Source organism: Esox lucius, chromosome 20, assembly GCF_011004845.1.
Source record: "Esox lucius isolate fEsoLuc1 chromosome 20, fEsoLuc1.pri, whole genome shotgun sequence".
NCBI lineage: Eukaryota > Metazoa > Chordata > Actinopteri > Esociformes > Esocidae > Esox > Esox lucius.
The window spans coordinates 19961481-19979573 of record NC_047588.1 but is presented as its reverse complement, the minus strand read 5'-3'; the positions used below and the strand labels follow the sequence as shown (position 1 = coordinate 19979573).

Here is an 18093-nt window from a genome sequence, read left to right as displayed (position 1 = left end):
ATTATGTACAAAAGAAACAAAACAAATAAGAATAGTGAACTGAGCCTAAAAACAGTAGATTGAGCATTAAGAAATTTATAAAAATATGCTTAAAAAATGTAAGGTGTAAATTCACTTAGCCCTTGGTGTCATATCTTGCTTCTGTATCTATGATAAGTTAGTTAATACGACCATAAAGTGAGTAAATGTCTTCAGTAATGTTGTTATGGGACTCCACCTTTACGATCAGATCAAAGTCTATAAGGAAGTAAAGCCATGACCAAAATATACGGTGGTAGACCTAGTTAGTTTGGAGAATGTTTAGTACCACAAACGGAACCAAAAGATATTATTTTGACAGAAACATAAAGCGGTTAGTTTTCTGCTGGATACCAGGGACACCGTGTGGCAGGTGTGAGGATTGCATTTCTTATTTTCGATCAAGACGTGGTGGAACGGGTGAACTCGCACATGATCTGAAGTTCCTGAAAATCATCAACATGACTACGGAGACCGAATTCTTTGCTGGTAATAATTCCTTGCATTAGTGATACCACAATGTATATAGGCTAAATAAGGAAATTACTGCTAATAAACCCATTCACCAAGTCAATGTTTTACTTTAGTTGAGCGCTCATTAGCTCTCGTTCACAACGAGTTTTGGACTATTACTATTAAGTACTATTGGAGATGGTACAAAACTACGATGTGAAGCATCTGACCAAATACCACCAGACTAGTTCTGTGTTAACTGTGATTATTATATCACAGGTATTCCCAAGATTCCATATGTGCCAAATGCTGGAGCTGGCGACGTCTTGTGTTTCAAACACTACAACGCAGAAGAAGTAGGTGTGGCAAACGTCCAAAGGGCTGTGTGTTTGTGTCAGTCTGTGTTTATTTGCCTACTTTTGCAAGCTACATACTTCCTGCCCTATACACCTCAAAGATCTCAGCAGAGGAGGCTTTGTTGTTGTTTGTTCAGGGTCCTTGAAAAATCCCTATCCCAAACCTTACCAAAGTTGTCCAGGGAAATTCCGATCCCTGAACACAGTTGCTCGACATTGCACGACGTTTCCATTTAAATTGAAAATAGGCAACACAGTCATCATGAAATGTTGTCTATTCCCAAAGACGCAACCATCTACAGTATGCTTTCAAAAACTAGATTTTAGCTAGTATTTATTTGAAAGCAATTGCTGCTAACCAGGTGGCCTAGTTGCAATGCAGTCAGTAATTCCACCCAAGAGCTGATTTACTAACAACAAATATTTGATTGACAACAAGATGTACTGAGCATTATCTGCGTCTTGTGAGCAACATTAAAGAAACACTCCCGGGTCACGAAAATCTCAAAATAAAAGAGACCAACGAATTACTTAAAAACGGAGATACATTGAGTTTATTAATTGTTTGAGAACATGTACCTCTCAAAACATTGACAACAATTGAAATATGATCATATTTAAGAGTAATTTAGATAAAAAGTGGATGTTAAAACACGTTCCAAGGGTAAAATTCAGACAATGCCAATGACAGAATATGGAATACATATTGCCTCATAACTAATAAACTATTGAATATTCCACAGAGAAAGCAGTGTAGGAAATGTCCAGGAGAATGTGTAGAGTAAGACAAACCTGTCTAATCATGGGGAACAGTGTGCTACATCTAGCAACACAATATTCCCACACCCTCTTTTTCCACAATGTAACTTAATGGATATGAAATACATATTGGCCTATAAAAAATACTATTCTATACGCTGCAGTGAAAGTATTGTAGGAAATGTTCAGGAGACTCTATAGGAAGGTGGATAGAGTAATTATATGCAAAGAAATCAAGGGGCAAAGAAATTGTGGCCAATAGGGTGGGCGGAGTAAAACACCAGCAACAATTGCAAATACAGAGTGCCCCTTGATTTCTTTGCATATAATTACTCTATCCACCATCCTTGACATTTCCTACAATACATTCACCGCAGCGTATAGAATAGTATTTTTTTTATAGGCCAATATATATTTCATATCCTTTGAGTTACATTGTGGCCAATAGGATCTAGGATGGGTGGAGTAAAATGCCAGCAACAATTGCAAATACAAAGTGCCCCTTGATTTTTTTAAATCACGTTTTACCGCTGACTTCTATTTTGAAAGCAAAATTCGAAAAACCGGAAGTCTTATTGTTGCTACGGAATCTCTAATGTTGCCAGCATGGCGCTAATCTATTATTCATATATATTTTTTTACCAGTAACATGTATGATGGCCTTAATTTGCAAGAATCTTATTTGCAACACAGATTAATAATAGAAATACAGTATTATTTATTTTGCAATTTATTTTGTTTTTCTATTCTTCATTGCTACGGGCTCTGGAAAACAAATGCCTATTCAAACATTAAAAATCCAGTTTGCATTTGTACTTTCTTAAATCATTTTCCCTTGTTGTTACTATGGCGTTATAATGTCTTGAACAAAATATGTAACTAGTCGACCCCAACCATGTGAAGAAAAAATATATAATCGTTATTTTTTATTTGCGGTTATGAGAGTCAATTGTAAAACATTCTCCCCTGACCCCATTTTCATATCAGGGTTCCACATTGGGTCGTGACCCCTAGTTTGGGAACCTCTGCTCTAACCCATTCTATGCCTTCAATGGTGTGACGTTTCAACTGAGACATCCCAAGGATCCTGTTTAAACTTTTCTATTTGCCTGTGTAGGTGTTAATGGGCAGAAAGATGGAGGACTGGCTGAGATTCTCAGTCTGCTACTGGCACTCCTTCTGTGGGACAGGTAATGTATGTTCTCCAACACACATTGATTGCTTCAGGTCACTCTCATTTATAATGTACATACATAGACTACGAAAACATTTAGATATTTAATCGAATAACGCAATGTTTCTATCAAAATACAAAACAGATTTGTTCATCACAAGTCGGTCATAATTACTTAATTCTGAAGATTCCCAGTCACAGATTAAGCCTAGTGCTGGAATCAAAAACAATATCCATTCAAATGTATTTGACATTGTGGATTAGGCTTACTCTGTGCCTGTAAACTGTCCCTTTTTGTGTTGTAATCTTTTCCTCCATATATGATCCACTATAAGGTGCTGACCCTTTCGGGCTCCAGACACTACACAGACCCTGGAATGAAGGAGCTACCCCCATGGAATGTGCCAAGAAGAGACTCCATGCAGCCTTTGAGTTCTTCAACAAACTTGGTGTGAGTGTTCTTCTTCATAGACACCGTAGCAACCATTTAACCCGGGTGCCGACGTGGCAGGCTTCTGGGCCCCGGCATGCCGGTCAACCTGCAGTCTGCCAACCTCTGTAACACCTGCGATGTTCCATTTCCGGGCATCCAGGTTTGTGGTGGTGTGGTTGGGCGGAGCTGAGGCTTGGCATGACTACGGCCTCTGCAGGTTTAAAGACCAAACCTTCTGTTCTGTATCTTATTTCATGTAGGCTGTGCCTCTGCGAGTTAACTGTAGAATGGTTAAAAAACGTCTTTCCATCATGATCTGTCAAGGTCATTACAATACCTTTAACACTATACTTCTCTATTGCTTCATCATATCTGTACGGATGATTTTAATTCAACAAAATACATTTATCCAACTCATTCATGTTTTTTTTTTCTCCAGGTGAAGTACTACACATTTCATGACAGGTATTGTCTTGTTGTTCAGGTATTGTCAGGTGTTGTCTTGTTGTTCCTGGATTTTCAGCAGGAGCACAGACTGTTTTTTCTAGGCAACTGTTGTTCTGTCATACCCTGTTGTTCTGTCATACCCTGTTGTTCTGTCATACACTGTTGTTCTGTCATACCCTGTTGTTCTGTCATACCCTGTTGTTCTGTCATACCCTGTTGTTCTGTCATACCCTGTTGTTCTGTCATACACTGTTGTTCTGTCATACCCTGTTGTTCTGTCATACCCTGTTGTTCTGTCATACCCTGTTGTTCTATCATACACTGTTGTTCTGTCATACACTGTTATTCTGTCATACCCTGTTGTTCTGTCATACCCTGTTGTTCTGTCATACACTGTTATTCTGTCATACCCTGTTGTTCTGTCATACCCTGTTGTTCTGTCATACACTGTTGTTCTGTCATACCCTGTTGTTCTGTCATAGCCTGTTGTTCTATCATACACTGTTGTTCTGTCATACACTGTTATTCTGTCATACCCTGTTGTTCTGTCATACCCTGTTGTTCTGTCATACACTGTTATTCTGTCATACCCTGTTGTTCTGTCATACCCTGTTGTTCTGTCATACACTGTTGTTCTGTCATACCCTGTTGTTCTGTCATACACTGTTGTTCTGTCATACCCTGTTGTTCTGTCATACACTGTTATTCTGTCATACCCTGTTGTTCTGTCATAGCCTGTTGTTCTATCATACACTGTTGTTCTGTCATACACTGTTATTCTGTCATACCCTGTTGTTCTGTCATACCCTGTTGTTCTGTCATACACTGTTGTTCTGTCATACCCTGTTGTTCTGTCATACCCTGTTGTTCTGTCATACCCTGTTGTTCTGTCATACCCTGTTGTTCTGTCATACACTGTTGTTCTGTCATACCCTGTTGTTCTGTCATACACTGTTATTCTGTCATACCCTGTTGTTCTGTCATACACTGTTATTCTGTCATACCCTGTTGTTCTGTCATACCCTGTTGTTCTGTCATACACTGTTGTTCTGTCATACCCTGTTATTCTGTCATACACTGTTGTTCTGTCATACACTGTTGTTCTGTCATACACTGTTGTTCTGTCATACCCTGTTGTTCTGTCATACACTGTTGTTCTGTCATAGCCTGTTGTTCTGTCATACACTGTTGTTCTGTCATACCCTGTTGTTCTGTCATACACTGTTGTTCTGTCATACCCTGTTGTTCTGTCATACACTAACCTCTGTATCCATCCTGTTGTATAGGGATCTGTCCCCTGAGGGCAGCACTCTGGAGGAGACCAACAGGAACTTGGATGAGATGACAGACCTGGCCCTGCAACTGCAGAATAACACAGGGGTCAAGGTGCTGTGGGTTACCTGCAACCTGTTTGCCCATTCAAGGTCAGCTTTCCTTTTCATCTCCAAAGGAGTCATTATCATAATCTATAATTGTTCTGGTTTACCAGAAATCCTGTTTGGAGGATTTCCAGAATTACTGTGTATTCTCTCTTCATTTAATGAATCCGCCAATCAGGATTTCAAGAAGATGTCCATCTCTTTTAGGCAATGTAATAATTTTATCTATTTGCTATTTTGATTTGTATTCTACTGTACATGTCCTTGTTTTAAGGAAAGGTTTTGTTGTCTTGGTACTGCTATAGGTACATGAATGGAGCAGCAACTAACCCTGACAGCCATGTTTTTGCCTACGCTGGGGCCCAGGTGAAGAAAGGACTGGATGTCGCCAAGAAGCTGGGAGCCGAGAACTTTGGTGAGATTAGAGAAAGAATAATGTCCCAGTAAGTACCACGATTTCCCTGACCATTTCATTGTTACAACCTAACTTGATTTATGGATTTCTGTTTCCTTTTGCAGTGTTCTGGGGTGGCAGGGAGGGTTTTTACTCCATACACAACACTAACGTTGGCACTGAACTGAAACACATGGCAAATTTCTTCAAAATGGCCATCAGTAAGTAGCTAGCTATATAATAATCAATCGCTTCAATAATAATCAATCAAAATATTACTGTCACCTATTTATTTCTGTATCAGAGTATAAGGAAAAGATTGGGTTGAACTGCCAGTTCCTCATTGAACCCAAACCTAAAGAGCCATGCAAACATCAGTATGACTATGGTAAGGCATATATATATTTATTTAGTTTTTTAATTTCACTCTTATCCAGTGTGGCTTATTGACTGCATAAAAGTAGTAGTAAAGAGTGCCCCCTACTGGCCCAATACTACTTCCAGCAGCATCCAGTCTCTCATCCAGGACTTTGTAGCTTTAGGGCCAAGCCAGCAGTGGGATACAGTATGCTATGCTGCGTTTAGGTCTATAACAAAACATAAATGACACTACAGTACTGTATGTACACATTAGCATATTTATAGACTGGAAATAACTAAACATATCTAACTGACATGCAATTCAATCTCTAGTGCCTTCAATGTCAGTGTTACATGTTGCAAAGGTGTTTCCTCTTTTTCTAGATGCCATGAGTGTCATTGGCTTCCTGAAGCACTTTGGACTGGACAGCCACTTCAAGCTGAACATTGAGCCCAACCACACAACTCTAGCTGGGCATTCCTACGAACACGACATCGTAATGGCCTCTGTGTAATAAGTGCATTTTTTGACTTCCACATGTTCCCAAAACCAAATTAACACCATTTCCCTTGCCCTCCAGCTCTGACACACTTGTAGAATGTAGAACAGCTCGGTCCAAGAAATATCTTTAAGGTCTGACAGGGTGGTGCAATGATAGGGTGGGGTTATGATAGGTTATTGTGATAGGGTGGGGTTATGATAGGTTATTGTGATAGGGTGGGGTTATGATAGGTTATTGTGATAGGGTGGGGTTATGATAGGTTGTTGTGATAGGGTGGTACAATGATAGGGTGGGGTTAGGATATGTTATTGTGATAGGGTGGTACAATGATAGGGTGGTGCAATGATAGGGTGGGTTTGTGAAAAGTTATTGTGATAGGGTGGGGTTATGATTGGGTGGTGTTATGATATGTTATTGTGATAGGGTGGTACAATGATAGGGTGGTGCAATGATAGGGTGGGTTTGTGAAAAGTTATTGTGATAGGGTGGTGTTATGATAGGGTGGTGCAATGATAGGATGGGTTTGTGAAAGGTTATTGTGATAGGGTGGAGTTATGAAAGGTTGTTGTGATAGGGTGATATTATTATAGGGTGGTATAATAGAGTGGGTTTAACTAGAGTGGGTTTAACTATTTCAGATGTCCTTAAAAGTGTAGTTGACAGTAGTCTTTTCCAGATTTGGTGGTTGATGTCTTGTTATGGATTGTAGGTTTTCCAGTCCCATTAATAAGTATGTTGTCCTGGTGATTAGGTTTGGCATGCTGGGCTCCGTGGACTCCAACACAGGTTCTCCTGACCTAGGCTGGGACACAGACCAGTTCCCCATGGACATCAGGAACACCACCATGGTCATGAAGGCATGAACACACTTAACACGCATTCATGCACTTACAAACACACACACATTTTTTATTATGAACTTCAGCCAAGATGTCAGCCAGAACGACCTATTTTCTTAACTTCATTTGACAGTACTGTCTTAACATAATAAAAGCCACTAGCTACTAAATAATGAGTCAATATGAATAGTAATTTTGTTGTTTCTATTAGTTTTTCCTTTGAAAATGTATTCAATACACACACGTTTTTTCTTTTGATAATACACACACTGTAGACACAATGCAGACTTTTATTTTGAAGTCATGTGTTCTTATTGTTACTGACGAATCTCTAATGTTTCCAGCATGACCTAATCGATTGTAATCAGTGCCGGCTCTAGTCTCTTAGGGGCCTAAGCAAAATTTCATTTGGGGCCCCCTATCCCCTTTCGTTTGGGGGCTCCCTAGCAGTCTGAGTCCCCCTAGTGGTTGGGGCCCCTAAGCTAATGCTTAAGTCACTTACGCCTGGCCCTGATTGTAACCATCGAGTTGTGACATTTGGTTAACTAGCTTGCTTCTCACCTTTGGTTGTCAGTCAGACGATGGCAACCTTTTTTATATTAGTGTCACAGCCACTTACTATCAGTTCAACACAAACATGCACGTGGACAGACACTGCCAGTTATGTTTGTCTGACCTCACCCCAAGGCTAGATACTCGGAACTCCGGGTGCAGGACGTTGTTGCTCTACTCTGTTGCTCGTGCCATAGTAAACTGCAATGGTAAACTGCAATGGTAAACTGCGCTCAGTGGGGGACAAATATCCTATATCATAAAAATGTGTTTTTCTGTGGCGGCGCATCACAGTTTAGCAGCGGCGGACCCCCCTGTTATTACAATAAGAGGGAAACACTGATCATAAGGCAGCTGGATTTACTTCCCCTGGACATAATTGTTTTTTTAATTATTATATTATTTGAATGTTAGTTTTTGTATAGTGAGTATATCATTTGCTATTCCTACATGTTCATATTTCTTCACCAGACAGTGGTAGAACAGGGTGGACTGAAGACTGGCGGGCTCAACTTTGATGCTAAGGTGCGTAGAGAGTCCACTGACATAGAGGACCTGTTCATAGCCCACATCGGAGCCATGGACGCTTTTTCACGAGGCCTGAGGAATGCAGTCAGGATCTTAGAGGACGGAGTTATCACCAGCATGGTCAAGGTACTGACACACAATTTCCATTGATGCACTTAACACCAGTGTTACCAGGTATGTTAGCATTACAACGAGAAAGACACTCTGATTGGACAGAATGCTCAAGTTAAATACCCTTTTACAACATTGATGTATTTCTGACAGGAGCGTTATATGAGCTTCAGCCATGGGATTGGTCAGAAAGTAGAGGATGGCAGTGCCTCATTGGAGGAGCTGGAGGTGAAGTCACAAGCGGACTATGTAGCTTTCAGTGCTTTAACAACAATTTTTCTTTGCTTGTAACAACTGTTTTGTTTTTAATGTTCACCAAATCATTATGGAATTAATGACAGTTTTTTTGTTGTATATTCCCAGGATTTTGTCAAGCAAAATGGAGAGCCAAAAGTCACATCAGGAAAGCAGGAGAAATATGAAACAGTGTTTAACCATTATTTGTGAAGAAGTGGTGAAGATCTGATAATGAAGTCTCTTGTCCTGAGTTGCATATTGTCTGTCCAGACCATTTATAATATAGCATATTGTAGACTCATATGACTAACTCTGGATTGCTGATGCCATGTTTTGATCTTTGAAGCCACCTGCAAGTCATCTGTAGGAATTAATGGAATTTCAATAAAATGTTTGGACAGATGTAACTGTTTTGCCATTGTAGTGGGTTCAGTTAAGAGAGAGTGTGTGTGTGTGTGTTAGGTCTAACTATACTCATGGGGACCAAATGTCCCCATGAGTATAGTAAAACCAGAAAAAATTTGACTCATTTGGGACCTTTTGCCAGTCCACGTGAGGCAAAAGTCAATTTCCGGCTCAGGGTTTAGGTTTGGGGTCAAACTTTCAATACATTTTAGAGTTAGAACTGGGGTTTCTTTAAGGTTCAGGTGTTGTTGGTTAAGTTTAGGGTTAAATTTAGGCATACATTTTACTTTATTGAGGTTAAGGTTAGGGTTAGGGTAAGGGTTATGGTTAGGGTTAAGATTAGGACGCAAGGGAGCACGCAATTTATATTTTCTGGTCCCCATGAGGATAGCCATACCAACTTGTGTGTGTGTGTGTGTGTGTGTGTGTGTGTGTTTGTATCTTCACTTCAACTGTGGAATGATGTCCACAGTAGAAGTGAAGATTTCTTGTAAAAATGGATACACCTGCAATATTTAATAAATTGTGAGGCCTTAAATGAGCAATGCTTAAATGAGCAATTAATGAGGTAAACATTGCATGACATTTAAAATAAATGAGTTGATTGGCCACTGATCTACAGTTTTTTCATAGTGCAGTTGAATGTCAGTACTCTGGATTTTTATGTAATATACTGTTTATTGATACTTAGTTTATATGTAAGACGGCTATTGAAAAGGTGTGTGTTCTTGTGTCAGGACAGTGAGAAAAAATATATAATGCATGTTGTCTAACGTCCAGCATAGTAAATCGAATTACCACGGGCAATATATGTATGTTTCTATAAATATGCTCACAATCCTACTTACCTCATAATCACCGCCAAAGAAAAATATGCAGTAAAATACGAAACCAAATTCACTTACAGTGTACGGTTTACAAACGTCCTTCGTATAGTATAAAATTGCTAATTCATAGACACCTTTTCAGTGACATCACATCATACTAGTCCTCTCCCCGCCAGTGCTCCAACCAGCAGCCGAGGATTGGCCAATGGCCAGATAGCGTGAGCTCTGCTCACTATTATGCTGTTCCTGATTGGACGGTTCAGATTCAGAGAGGGCGGAACACCAAACCTGCAAACAGAAGTTCTACCTTCCTTATTATCATAACATTGAACATCCTCCGAAACAATCAGAAATACTGGATGGTATTATGGGCATAGGTTTGGAACAAAGCTATAAGCCTACTTTTCTTAACGGATTAACTCATATATACATATATTAAATATGTATTGGCCTACGACCATCAGAAGGATCTAAAATAAAGCTATATTATTTACTTTCTATAATCAGAGGCAAAATTGCTGACTTGTTCTTTTTCACATTAAAATAGTTATTGCTGAACTGTGCCGAGATTTTTGTTTTATTTTTATTTCTTATGATCTACTTTTTGGAATTTAATTTCTGGTTACTAGTGCCCTAGAGAAATATTACAATAAATATGTGGACTTTTCTTGGAATTGCAAGTTTCACTTATATTTATAAGAAATGCGACGCATTTTTGGAGTACGCTCACAAAGAGATAATCCTTGCGGCTGTAGTGTTCTTGGCTGCGGGGATGCTGCTATCATATGCCAGATATTTCCACAGACAAACATTCAAGGTACCACAAGTTCTAAAATTACCGTTGGAATTTCTGTCATCCTTACCGATCGTCAATAGGTTTATACCAAAACCACCGGCTGTCAGCCACAGGTGTGGAGAGAGTGCTTCAAAGGTGAGTAGCACTGGTCTAATATCTGCATAACCTGCTGAAGAAAAGACAAGAAATAATCATGTCATTTATTATTCTCGCCCATAACACAGTCAGTACTGTATAATGTACAATGAAAGCAAATTATTAGAGAAGGGACCATTATTCTGTCAATTTATAAAAGTTCTGATCACTAAAATATATTGTCATTTCCTTCCACTCTTCCAGCCCTCCCAGGCACGTAGTAGGAGGAAACAGGTAGGTTTCTCAAGTATGGAGAGTTCCCAAGCAGCAGACGATTCCCCTTTGACCCAGGAGCCGGATGTCATCATCGTAGGGGCCGGTGTCCTGGGGTCAGCAATGGCTGCAGTGCTTGGCCGGGATGGCCGGAGGGTCGTCGTGATAGAGAGGGACTTGAAGGAACCTGACAGGATCGTGGGAGAGCTGCTGCAGCCTGGTGGATACAGGGCCCTCAGAGAGCTGGGACTGGAGGGTATGTAAGCATTCTATGGAGCTTCTATGTACACTGTACAGTACGCTGTTATTTGTTCCGGCATTACATTAAGGAATCTGAAGTGTTTTGGGATCAACACATAGGATAGTACTTATGATGACAATTTTATGAAGGCTTTAAATGTAAATGTTCAGTGTAAGGGGTATGCCAGCTACTCCCCATATTTCAAATAAAGGGGTTAAAAACAACACTAAAGATCACTCTTGAACATCTTAAACTAGATCTAAAGTATATAGATATGATAATAAACCTATAAATTTTTAATGACTGCACTTTTCTGCTTCGCGAATACATTTTGACAAACATGAAAAATGTGCTTCCCTCCACTGAATTTCAAAATCCCAGTGTAACCCTGAAAACAAAAGAAGTGCGCCCGCTCGCTCCTGCATTACGGGTGTAATGTACACTAGTTCCTTTCTGTAATGGACGGAATCATTGAATGAATAATGAAAAGTGTAATGGTAATCCTCACCCTCTCCTCAGGTTCTGTGGAGGGTCTGGATGCTCACCTGGTGAACGGTTACGTGATCCATGACATAGATAGCTGCACGGAGGTTGAGATCCCCTACCCGCAGGAAAAGGACAGCATACAGTGCGGTAGGGCCTTCCATCATGGACGCTTCATCATGGGCCTGCGTAAAGCCGCGCTCGCTGAGCCCAAGTAAGTCTAGGAGAGGAGCCTCACTACACCCCTGGGACGTTTCATTGATTACTATCGATACGGCCGTCCGATCACTGTGAGTGCTGTTTCTTAAATGGTGCTCTCCCGTAGCGTTGCGTTCATTGAAGGCACTGTGACGAGCCTGGAGGAAGAGGATGGCTGTGTCATAGGAGTCCAGTACAGGGACAAGGAGACAGCAGGCACTAAGGTGAACAGTAAGCGTGTGATGCAGCTTCTACTGCAATCTGGTGTTTTCCAGATTTAATTTGCTGTGTATTATAGCCCTGTGCTTACTTGGCGGTATGTATATTAAATGGTTTGCAATTTACCTGGATCCAATTCATTTGGGCAGCTGATGTAATTGCATTCATCTTTCCTGTAGGAGGTCTATGCAGCAGTGACTGTAGTAGCTGACGGCTGTTTCTCCAAGTTCAGGAAGAGTCTGGTGGCTGGCAAAGCCCAAACCTCCTCTCACTTTGTTGGATGCATCATGAAGGTATGCTCAAGCAATATGTTGATTAATGAGTTAATGAACGCTTAATCAGTGAATTGACTGAGTGACCAATCAGCCACCCAGAAAAGAAATTGGTAAAATACAATCCAATTAAATGTATTTTGTTTCTCTCATTTCCGCTTGTGGTCAGAATTCTCCCCAGTACAAGCCCCACCATGCTGAGCTGGTCCTGGCCAATCCCAGCCCCGTCCTTGTTTACCAGATCTCCTCTTCAGAGACCAGGGTGCTGGTGGACATCAGGGGAGAGATGCCCAGGAACTTAACTGAGTATATGGCTGAAAAAATACACCCACAACTGCCAGGTAATGAACTGACTACGGCAACATTGAATAGATATCTGTGTATCTTTTCCAGGTGTTCAGAGTCCTTTACATTATATTGAGTGTGGAAAGGATGGCCTTGTGAGATTAATAAAATACTTACCTCAACGACTTGAATAAGTCCTTGAGAGCTTCAACACATGAAGCCTCCATTTCTGCACTTTGTCAATAGGTTGACATTTACTCTGTTCAGTTTCTATTTTTCACCTCTTTCTTGGCCACTTCTTTATAATTACTAATGTGAGACCTCTGACCTGTCTATTTTTTAGAACACTTAAAGGAGCCATTCATGGTAGCTCTGCAGAATGACCGTTTGAGGTCTATGCCAGCAAGCTTCCTGCCTCCATCGCCAGTCAACAAGCCAGGTAGGACATTAGTTCTACATCCTTGGAGAGTTCAATGTTGTCTAATTTGAAGTCTGTCAGTTGTATTCTATGATTGACAGATGCATTTTATCTTTTGGAAAAGCTAAAGCCCTAAGCCCTCAAAAGAAGTAATACAAGACCAGGTGCATTCCTCCAGTGGTTATGATCCAAACAGATATGAATTGCTGAAAGAGATGGTTCCTCCTGCAGTGTAAACGGGTTCTGTTTGGTCCTGTTCCAGGTGTGCTCCTATTGGGCGATGCCTATAACATGAGGCACCCGCTAACCGGAGGAGGGATGAGTGTCGCCCTCAATGACGTCCGGATCTGGAGAAGCCTGATGAAGAACATCCCTGACCTGTACAATAACACAGCCATGCTCCAGGTACACACACATCTTTAATCTCCCCCTCTTTCCCAATGACATTTACATTACAATCAGGTTATTTCATAACTTACCCAGAGGTTCTTACAGACCTGTCTAAAATAAACAATGGATTGATTGTAATGACTTATATTATAAATGGACATATTTGGCTTTAAAAAAAAAAAATGTATCGCCTCATCACAGTCATTGTGTGCTTGGAAGCCTGAAGAGGCTAAAAGTGTCATTGCTAATTTTGGGTAAATTATAGTTCAATTGTTCGCATGGCAATTAATCCCAAAATGAGCAACTTAATAGATAGAGAGCTTGAGACAGGGCTCTGGTCCTCATCAACTGGTTGATCTGGAGTCGGCAGCTCTTCCACTAAATGCCGTCACATATATTATCCGTGTCTGAATGGCCTTTGTTTGGAATGTACATTGTAGTGTTGTGGAATGCAGGGCCAATTTGGAATAACCTGCTGTCACATACAGTGGAACATGGCGTAGTGTTTCTATATTCTTATTCAATTCAGCGTTGTAGTTGTCAGAGGACCATAAAACAATTTCAGGATGTAACTGTGATTTTGTTTGCTCCTCTTTTTTCATATAGGCAAAGAAAAAATTCCACTGGGAACGCAAGTCATCACATTCCTTTGTGGTGAATGTGTTGGCTCAAGCCCTGTACGAGCTGTTTTCGGCAACAGACAGTGAGTCTCCTCTGTCCTCTTGCAAAGGATGTATATATATATATATGTATGTATAATAGCCCCATATAGGCTTAGGATGTCTTATGGTGCAATACAATGGCATTATAATGCGTTATACCTGCCGACGTTAATTACGCTCTTATCAGTGTCCATTTCAGTAATTTGTTTTCTGACTGTCCAGTACTTCTCCTCAATCCACACCTGATGTGATTTTAAACAGTCCAGTGTCTCCTTAGTCTACTCCACACCTCACAATACTAAAGAGGGCTGTATTAGACACTTTCAGCATTGATATCTTCAAAAAAATATCTGTTCACCATTCAGCTGTGGAATTTCCAAGCGTGGTGCTACATTTAGAATGATGGCCTTCCCGCCATTCCTGTCGGTCGTATTCAAACCAGCGGTCGGTTGTCTGTGTCTTGTAGATTCTCTCCACCAGCTGAGAAAAGCTTGCTTCCATTACTTCAAGCTGGGTGGGGAGTGCATCAACGGACCCATTGGTCTTCTGTCAGTGTGAGTCTCACTGATTTCCTGGATACAAATCCTTGTTGATTCTTTACGGTGTACCGATGCAATATTCCTCAGTTATTAATGAACTTACATAAACATTTCAATGTATACCAGTGTAAATACACTTCTATTGACACAAAATAACCACAGTGGAGAGAAGCCTCCAGGCATGTGTTTTTATCCTGAATCATTTGGTATGTATGCAATGTTCTCAACTCAGAGCAGCATGTCACTTTTAATTTCCAACTGTTCTAATTGGCTTTGAATCCGTCTCCTCCCCAGGTTGACACCCCATCCGATGACTCTGATTGGACACTTCTTTGCCGTGGCCTTATATGCCATCTACTTCAGCTTCAAGTCTGAGTCGTGGTTCACCAAGCCCAGAGCCTTATTCACCAGTGGGGCCGTCCTTTACCGCGCCTGCACTGTCATGTTCCCCCTAATCTACTCTGAGTTCCAGTACCTGGTGTACTGAGAATCTCCTGTACCCGGTGGTATGTCACCAGTCTTAAACAGGGTCGTATTCATGAATACACCTGGTGGCATGTCACCAGTCTTTGACAACAGTGTCGTATTCATGAATACACCCAGTGGCATGTCACCAGTCTTAAACAGGGTCGTATTCATGAATACACCCAGTGGCATGTCACCAGTCTTAAACAGGGTCGTATTCATGAATACACCCAGTGGCATGTCACCAGTCTTAAACAGGGTCGTATTCATGAATACACCCAGTGGCATGTCACCAGTCTTAAACAGGGTCGTATTCATGAATACACCCAGTGGCATGTCACCAGTCTTAAACAGGGTCGTATTCATGAATACACCCAGTGGCATATCACCAGTCTTAAACAGGGTCGTATTCATGAATACACCCAGTGGCATGTCACCAGTCTTAAACAGGGTCGTATTCATGAATACACCCAGTGGCATGTCACCAGTCTTTGACAACAGGGTCGTATTTATGAATACACAAACCTTTCAAAATGGAACACAAAAAAATTATAATTGGAAAGTCAGGTTGCCTGCTCCCATTTTATTCAGTTTTCCTCAGTTTTAGTTTTTAGTATTTGGGACCCTGGTGTACTGAGCCATGTCATATCTGAAACCCTGCCATAGTGACATGTCATACAAACAGCACTTAGGCACACTGTATGGTTTAGATGAAAACACCCAACTCCTCAGGGGGTTGTTGATGGAGGACAATGTTAATATTAGGCACAGGAGACCCCAGAGGCAAAACGTCTGTAGCCTCTTTAATAACACACCATCCTATAATCACTATGACACAGATCTCTCTTCAGGTTTGTTAAGCGTCCATTATTCAGTGCTAATGCCTTTGACATTGGTCATGCCTTTATCTAAAGTTCTGCTCAATAATAAGACTTCATCTTCAGAGGATGAGAATTATATTGACAGATATAATTGAATAAAGCCTTGGATAGCTATAACGCCTCAACATATTCAGCATTTACATAACAAACATGTAATATTCCATTGTAACATAGTGCATGAAACAGGGTTGCCATTAAAATACTGTAGTTTTAGCAACTCCTCATTTTAAATTTGACTAAATGAACAAGCCGAGAAGGGCCACAATGCTCTTTCAAACCATGTTGCTGCTAATTTGCTGTGGAGTAAATTCTATGTTCAACATGACAAATAATGTCTGTGCCATAAAAGGAAAACATGCTTGTGAAATAATATGATCACTCTTCTCTCAATGGCAATTTCTTCCTTCACCAGGAAACACTTCAGCTATAAGTTTCTAGACCTAGTGAAAAATGGCCACGTCTCTCCTTATTCCTAACTGTGCCCTAATTCTGTCCTTAATATTCTCCTCAAAGTATGTTTGTATGCATTATCAGTCTTTTTACTTGTAATGTATTGAACTGTTAGATAGGATCAATTCAGATATTTGTCTGTCCTTTACTTTTTCCTGCCTTAAATGTTTTTCTTTACATTTTGAAAAGGGATTTTGTTTCTTAAGAAACCTGCAGTTTTACTTCTTTAAAAGTGATTAATATAACTGATCATTTGCTGGAATGAAAGTGTGATAAAATGCCCCTTTGCCCTTTTGAGGACTGCAGTGCCTAGAGACCTCAAGTTAGAGTGACACACACGTCCTCCCTCCTGAGTGCCTGGACAAAGAAAAAGGGAACACCAAGAAACGTATAGCCCAATGAGACGGGAGCGGTCTCTGACCAGTGAAATAGAGCCTAGATCTAACGGTCTCTGACCAGAGGCCCACCTTTCCATTTGGCTCTTCACAGTTCAGGAACATGGCAGACTGTTGTTGAGAATATTTACTTGTAATCATATTCAAATTTCTTGTTTAATAAATGAACAATTATGAGCTTTAATACTCATTTGGATACTGTTTAAACTTCTCTTTTGAACTATGTGATGATTTTATTTATTAAAAAGAGTACCTGCAACCAGTATTTTTCCAGTATCCAATATTTTTCCCTTGAGGACAATAGTCATTTGAACACTAACACAAATGTCCACACGGTGGTGGTCATTACAAGCTCAAGAAGATTTTAGCTGGGAAAATTCTGGGATTGAAAGCAATACAAACCCAGAGAGTAATGTCCCAGGTTACAACATTATCCGTTTATTTTTATTTTATTTCTCATTTATACATCACTTATACATTGTATTCTGGTGAAATAGTTAGAGAACGTAGCCATGTTATTCTTTGTGACTCCACAAGGACAAGTACTGGTGTGGAAGACCAGAAAGGGGGAGGAAAGCTGCTGAGAAGTTTATGTACATCTTTTCTCTCTGTCCTCAGTCTGTTAACAGTCAGTCTATGAGCCTACTAACAAACACTCACCACTCCACAGAAACTGTGAGGGAAGTTACACACCCTATGTTTGTTAGGTTTGTCTTTAACATTCAACCTCCTTGCTCGTCAACAACGCTCTACTTTAATTACATTAGTTTAGCTTTATCATTAACATTATAGCAGCAAGCTTAATTACTAACAGTTAACATCTTTATGATTCTAAACAAAAAGTATTGTACAGCTACTGCTAAAAGTCTAAGAACCTGCTTTCTAATGCTTTTAGACCAGATTTAAGTCTTTAAGCAACCCACCAATCCACACTTTATATGTATATATTTATATATAGGAACAAATCTACTATTTTAACATTAATTTACAGGGTAATATACATTATATTTGTAATAGCTGAAATTTCAGCACAAAAAGATCACTGTCACACTTAACAGCAACATATATATAATTTTAATATATTTATATATAATCATATATAAATATACAATTGTCATATATGCATGTAAAACAGTTAACCACGTCTCAGGCTTTTCAAATTATACCAAGAAAAGCAATTGTGTATCAAGACGTAAAAGCTTTACAAGAAGTCCTCTCTGAGAAAGAGCCACGGACAGACAAGGCAAAGTGCCAACCTGGATTATTTGAGGTCACA

General features: G+C 40.1%; 2 protein-coding genes across 2 annotated transcripts; both read left to right on the top strand.

Annotated features, from left to right (window-relative positions):
- Positions 1-306: 306 nt before the first annotated feature.
- LOC105019212 (xylose isomerase) lies at positions 307-8980 on the top strand. Its single transcript, XM_010885206.4, has 14 exons — positions 307-507; positions 751-827; positions 2704-2776; positions 3096-3211; positions 3633-3658; positions 4927-5064; positions 5325-5434; positions 5539-5634; positions 5718-5801; positions 6158-6284; positions 7028-7133; positions 8139-8321; positions 8460-8534; positions 8670-8980. Exons 1-14 carry the CDS (start codon positions 480-482, stop codon positions 8751-8753), a joined length of 1323 nt encoding a protein of 440 aa, XP_010883508.4. The 5' UTR covers positions 307-479; the 3' UTR covers positions 8754-8980.
- Positions 8981-10110: 1130 nt separating this feature from the next.
- On the top strand, positions 10111-16788 carry sqlea (squalene epoxidase a). The gene is made up of 11 exons (XM_010885207.5): positions 10111-10706; positions 10911-11175; positions 11680-11857; positions 11969-12065; positions 12240-12353; positions 12502-12673; positions 12961-13056; positions 13298-13440; positions 14032-14128; positions 14554-14641; positions 14921-16788. The coding sequence occupies exons 1-11, from the start codon at positions 10431-10433 to the stop codon at positions 15111-15113; spliced, it is 1719 nt and encodes a 572-aa protein (XP_010883509.2). The 5' UTR covers positions 10111-10430; the 3' UTR covers positions 15114-16788.
- Positions 16789-18093: the final 1305 nt, after the last annotated feature.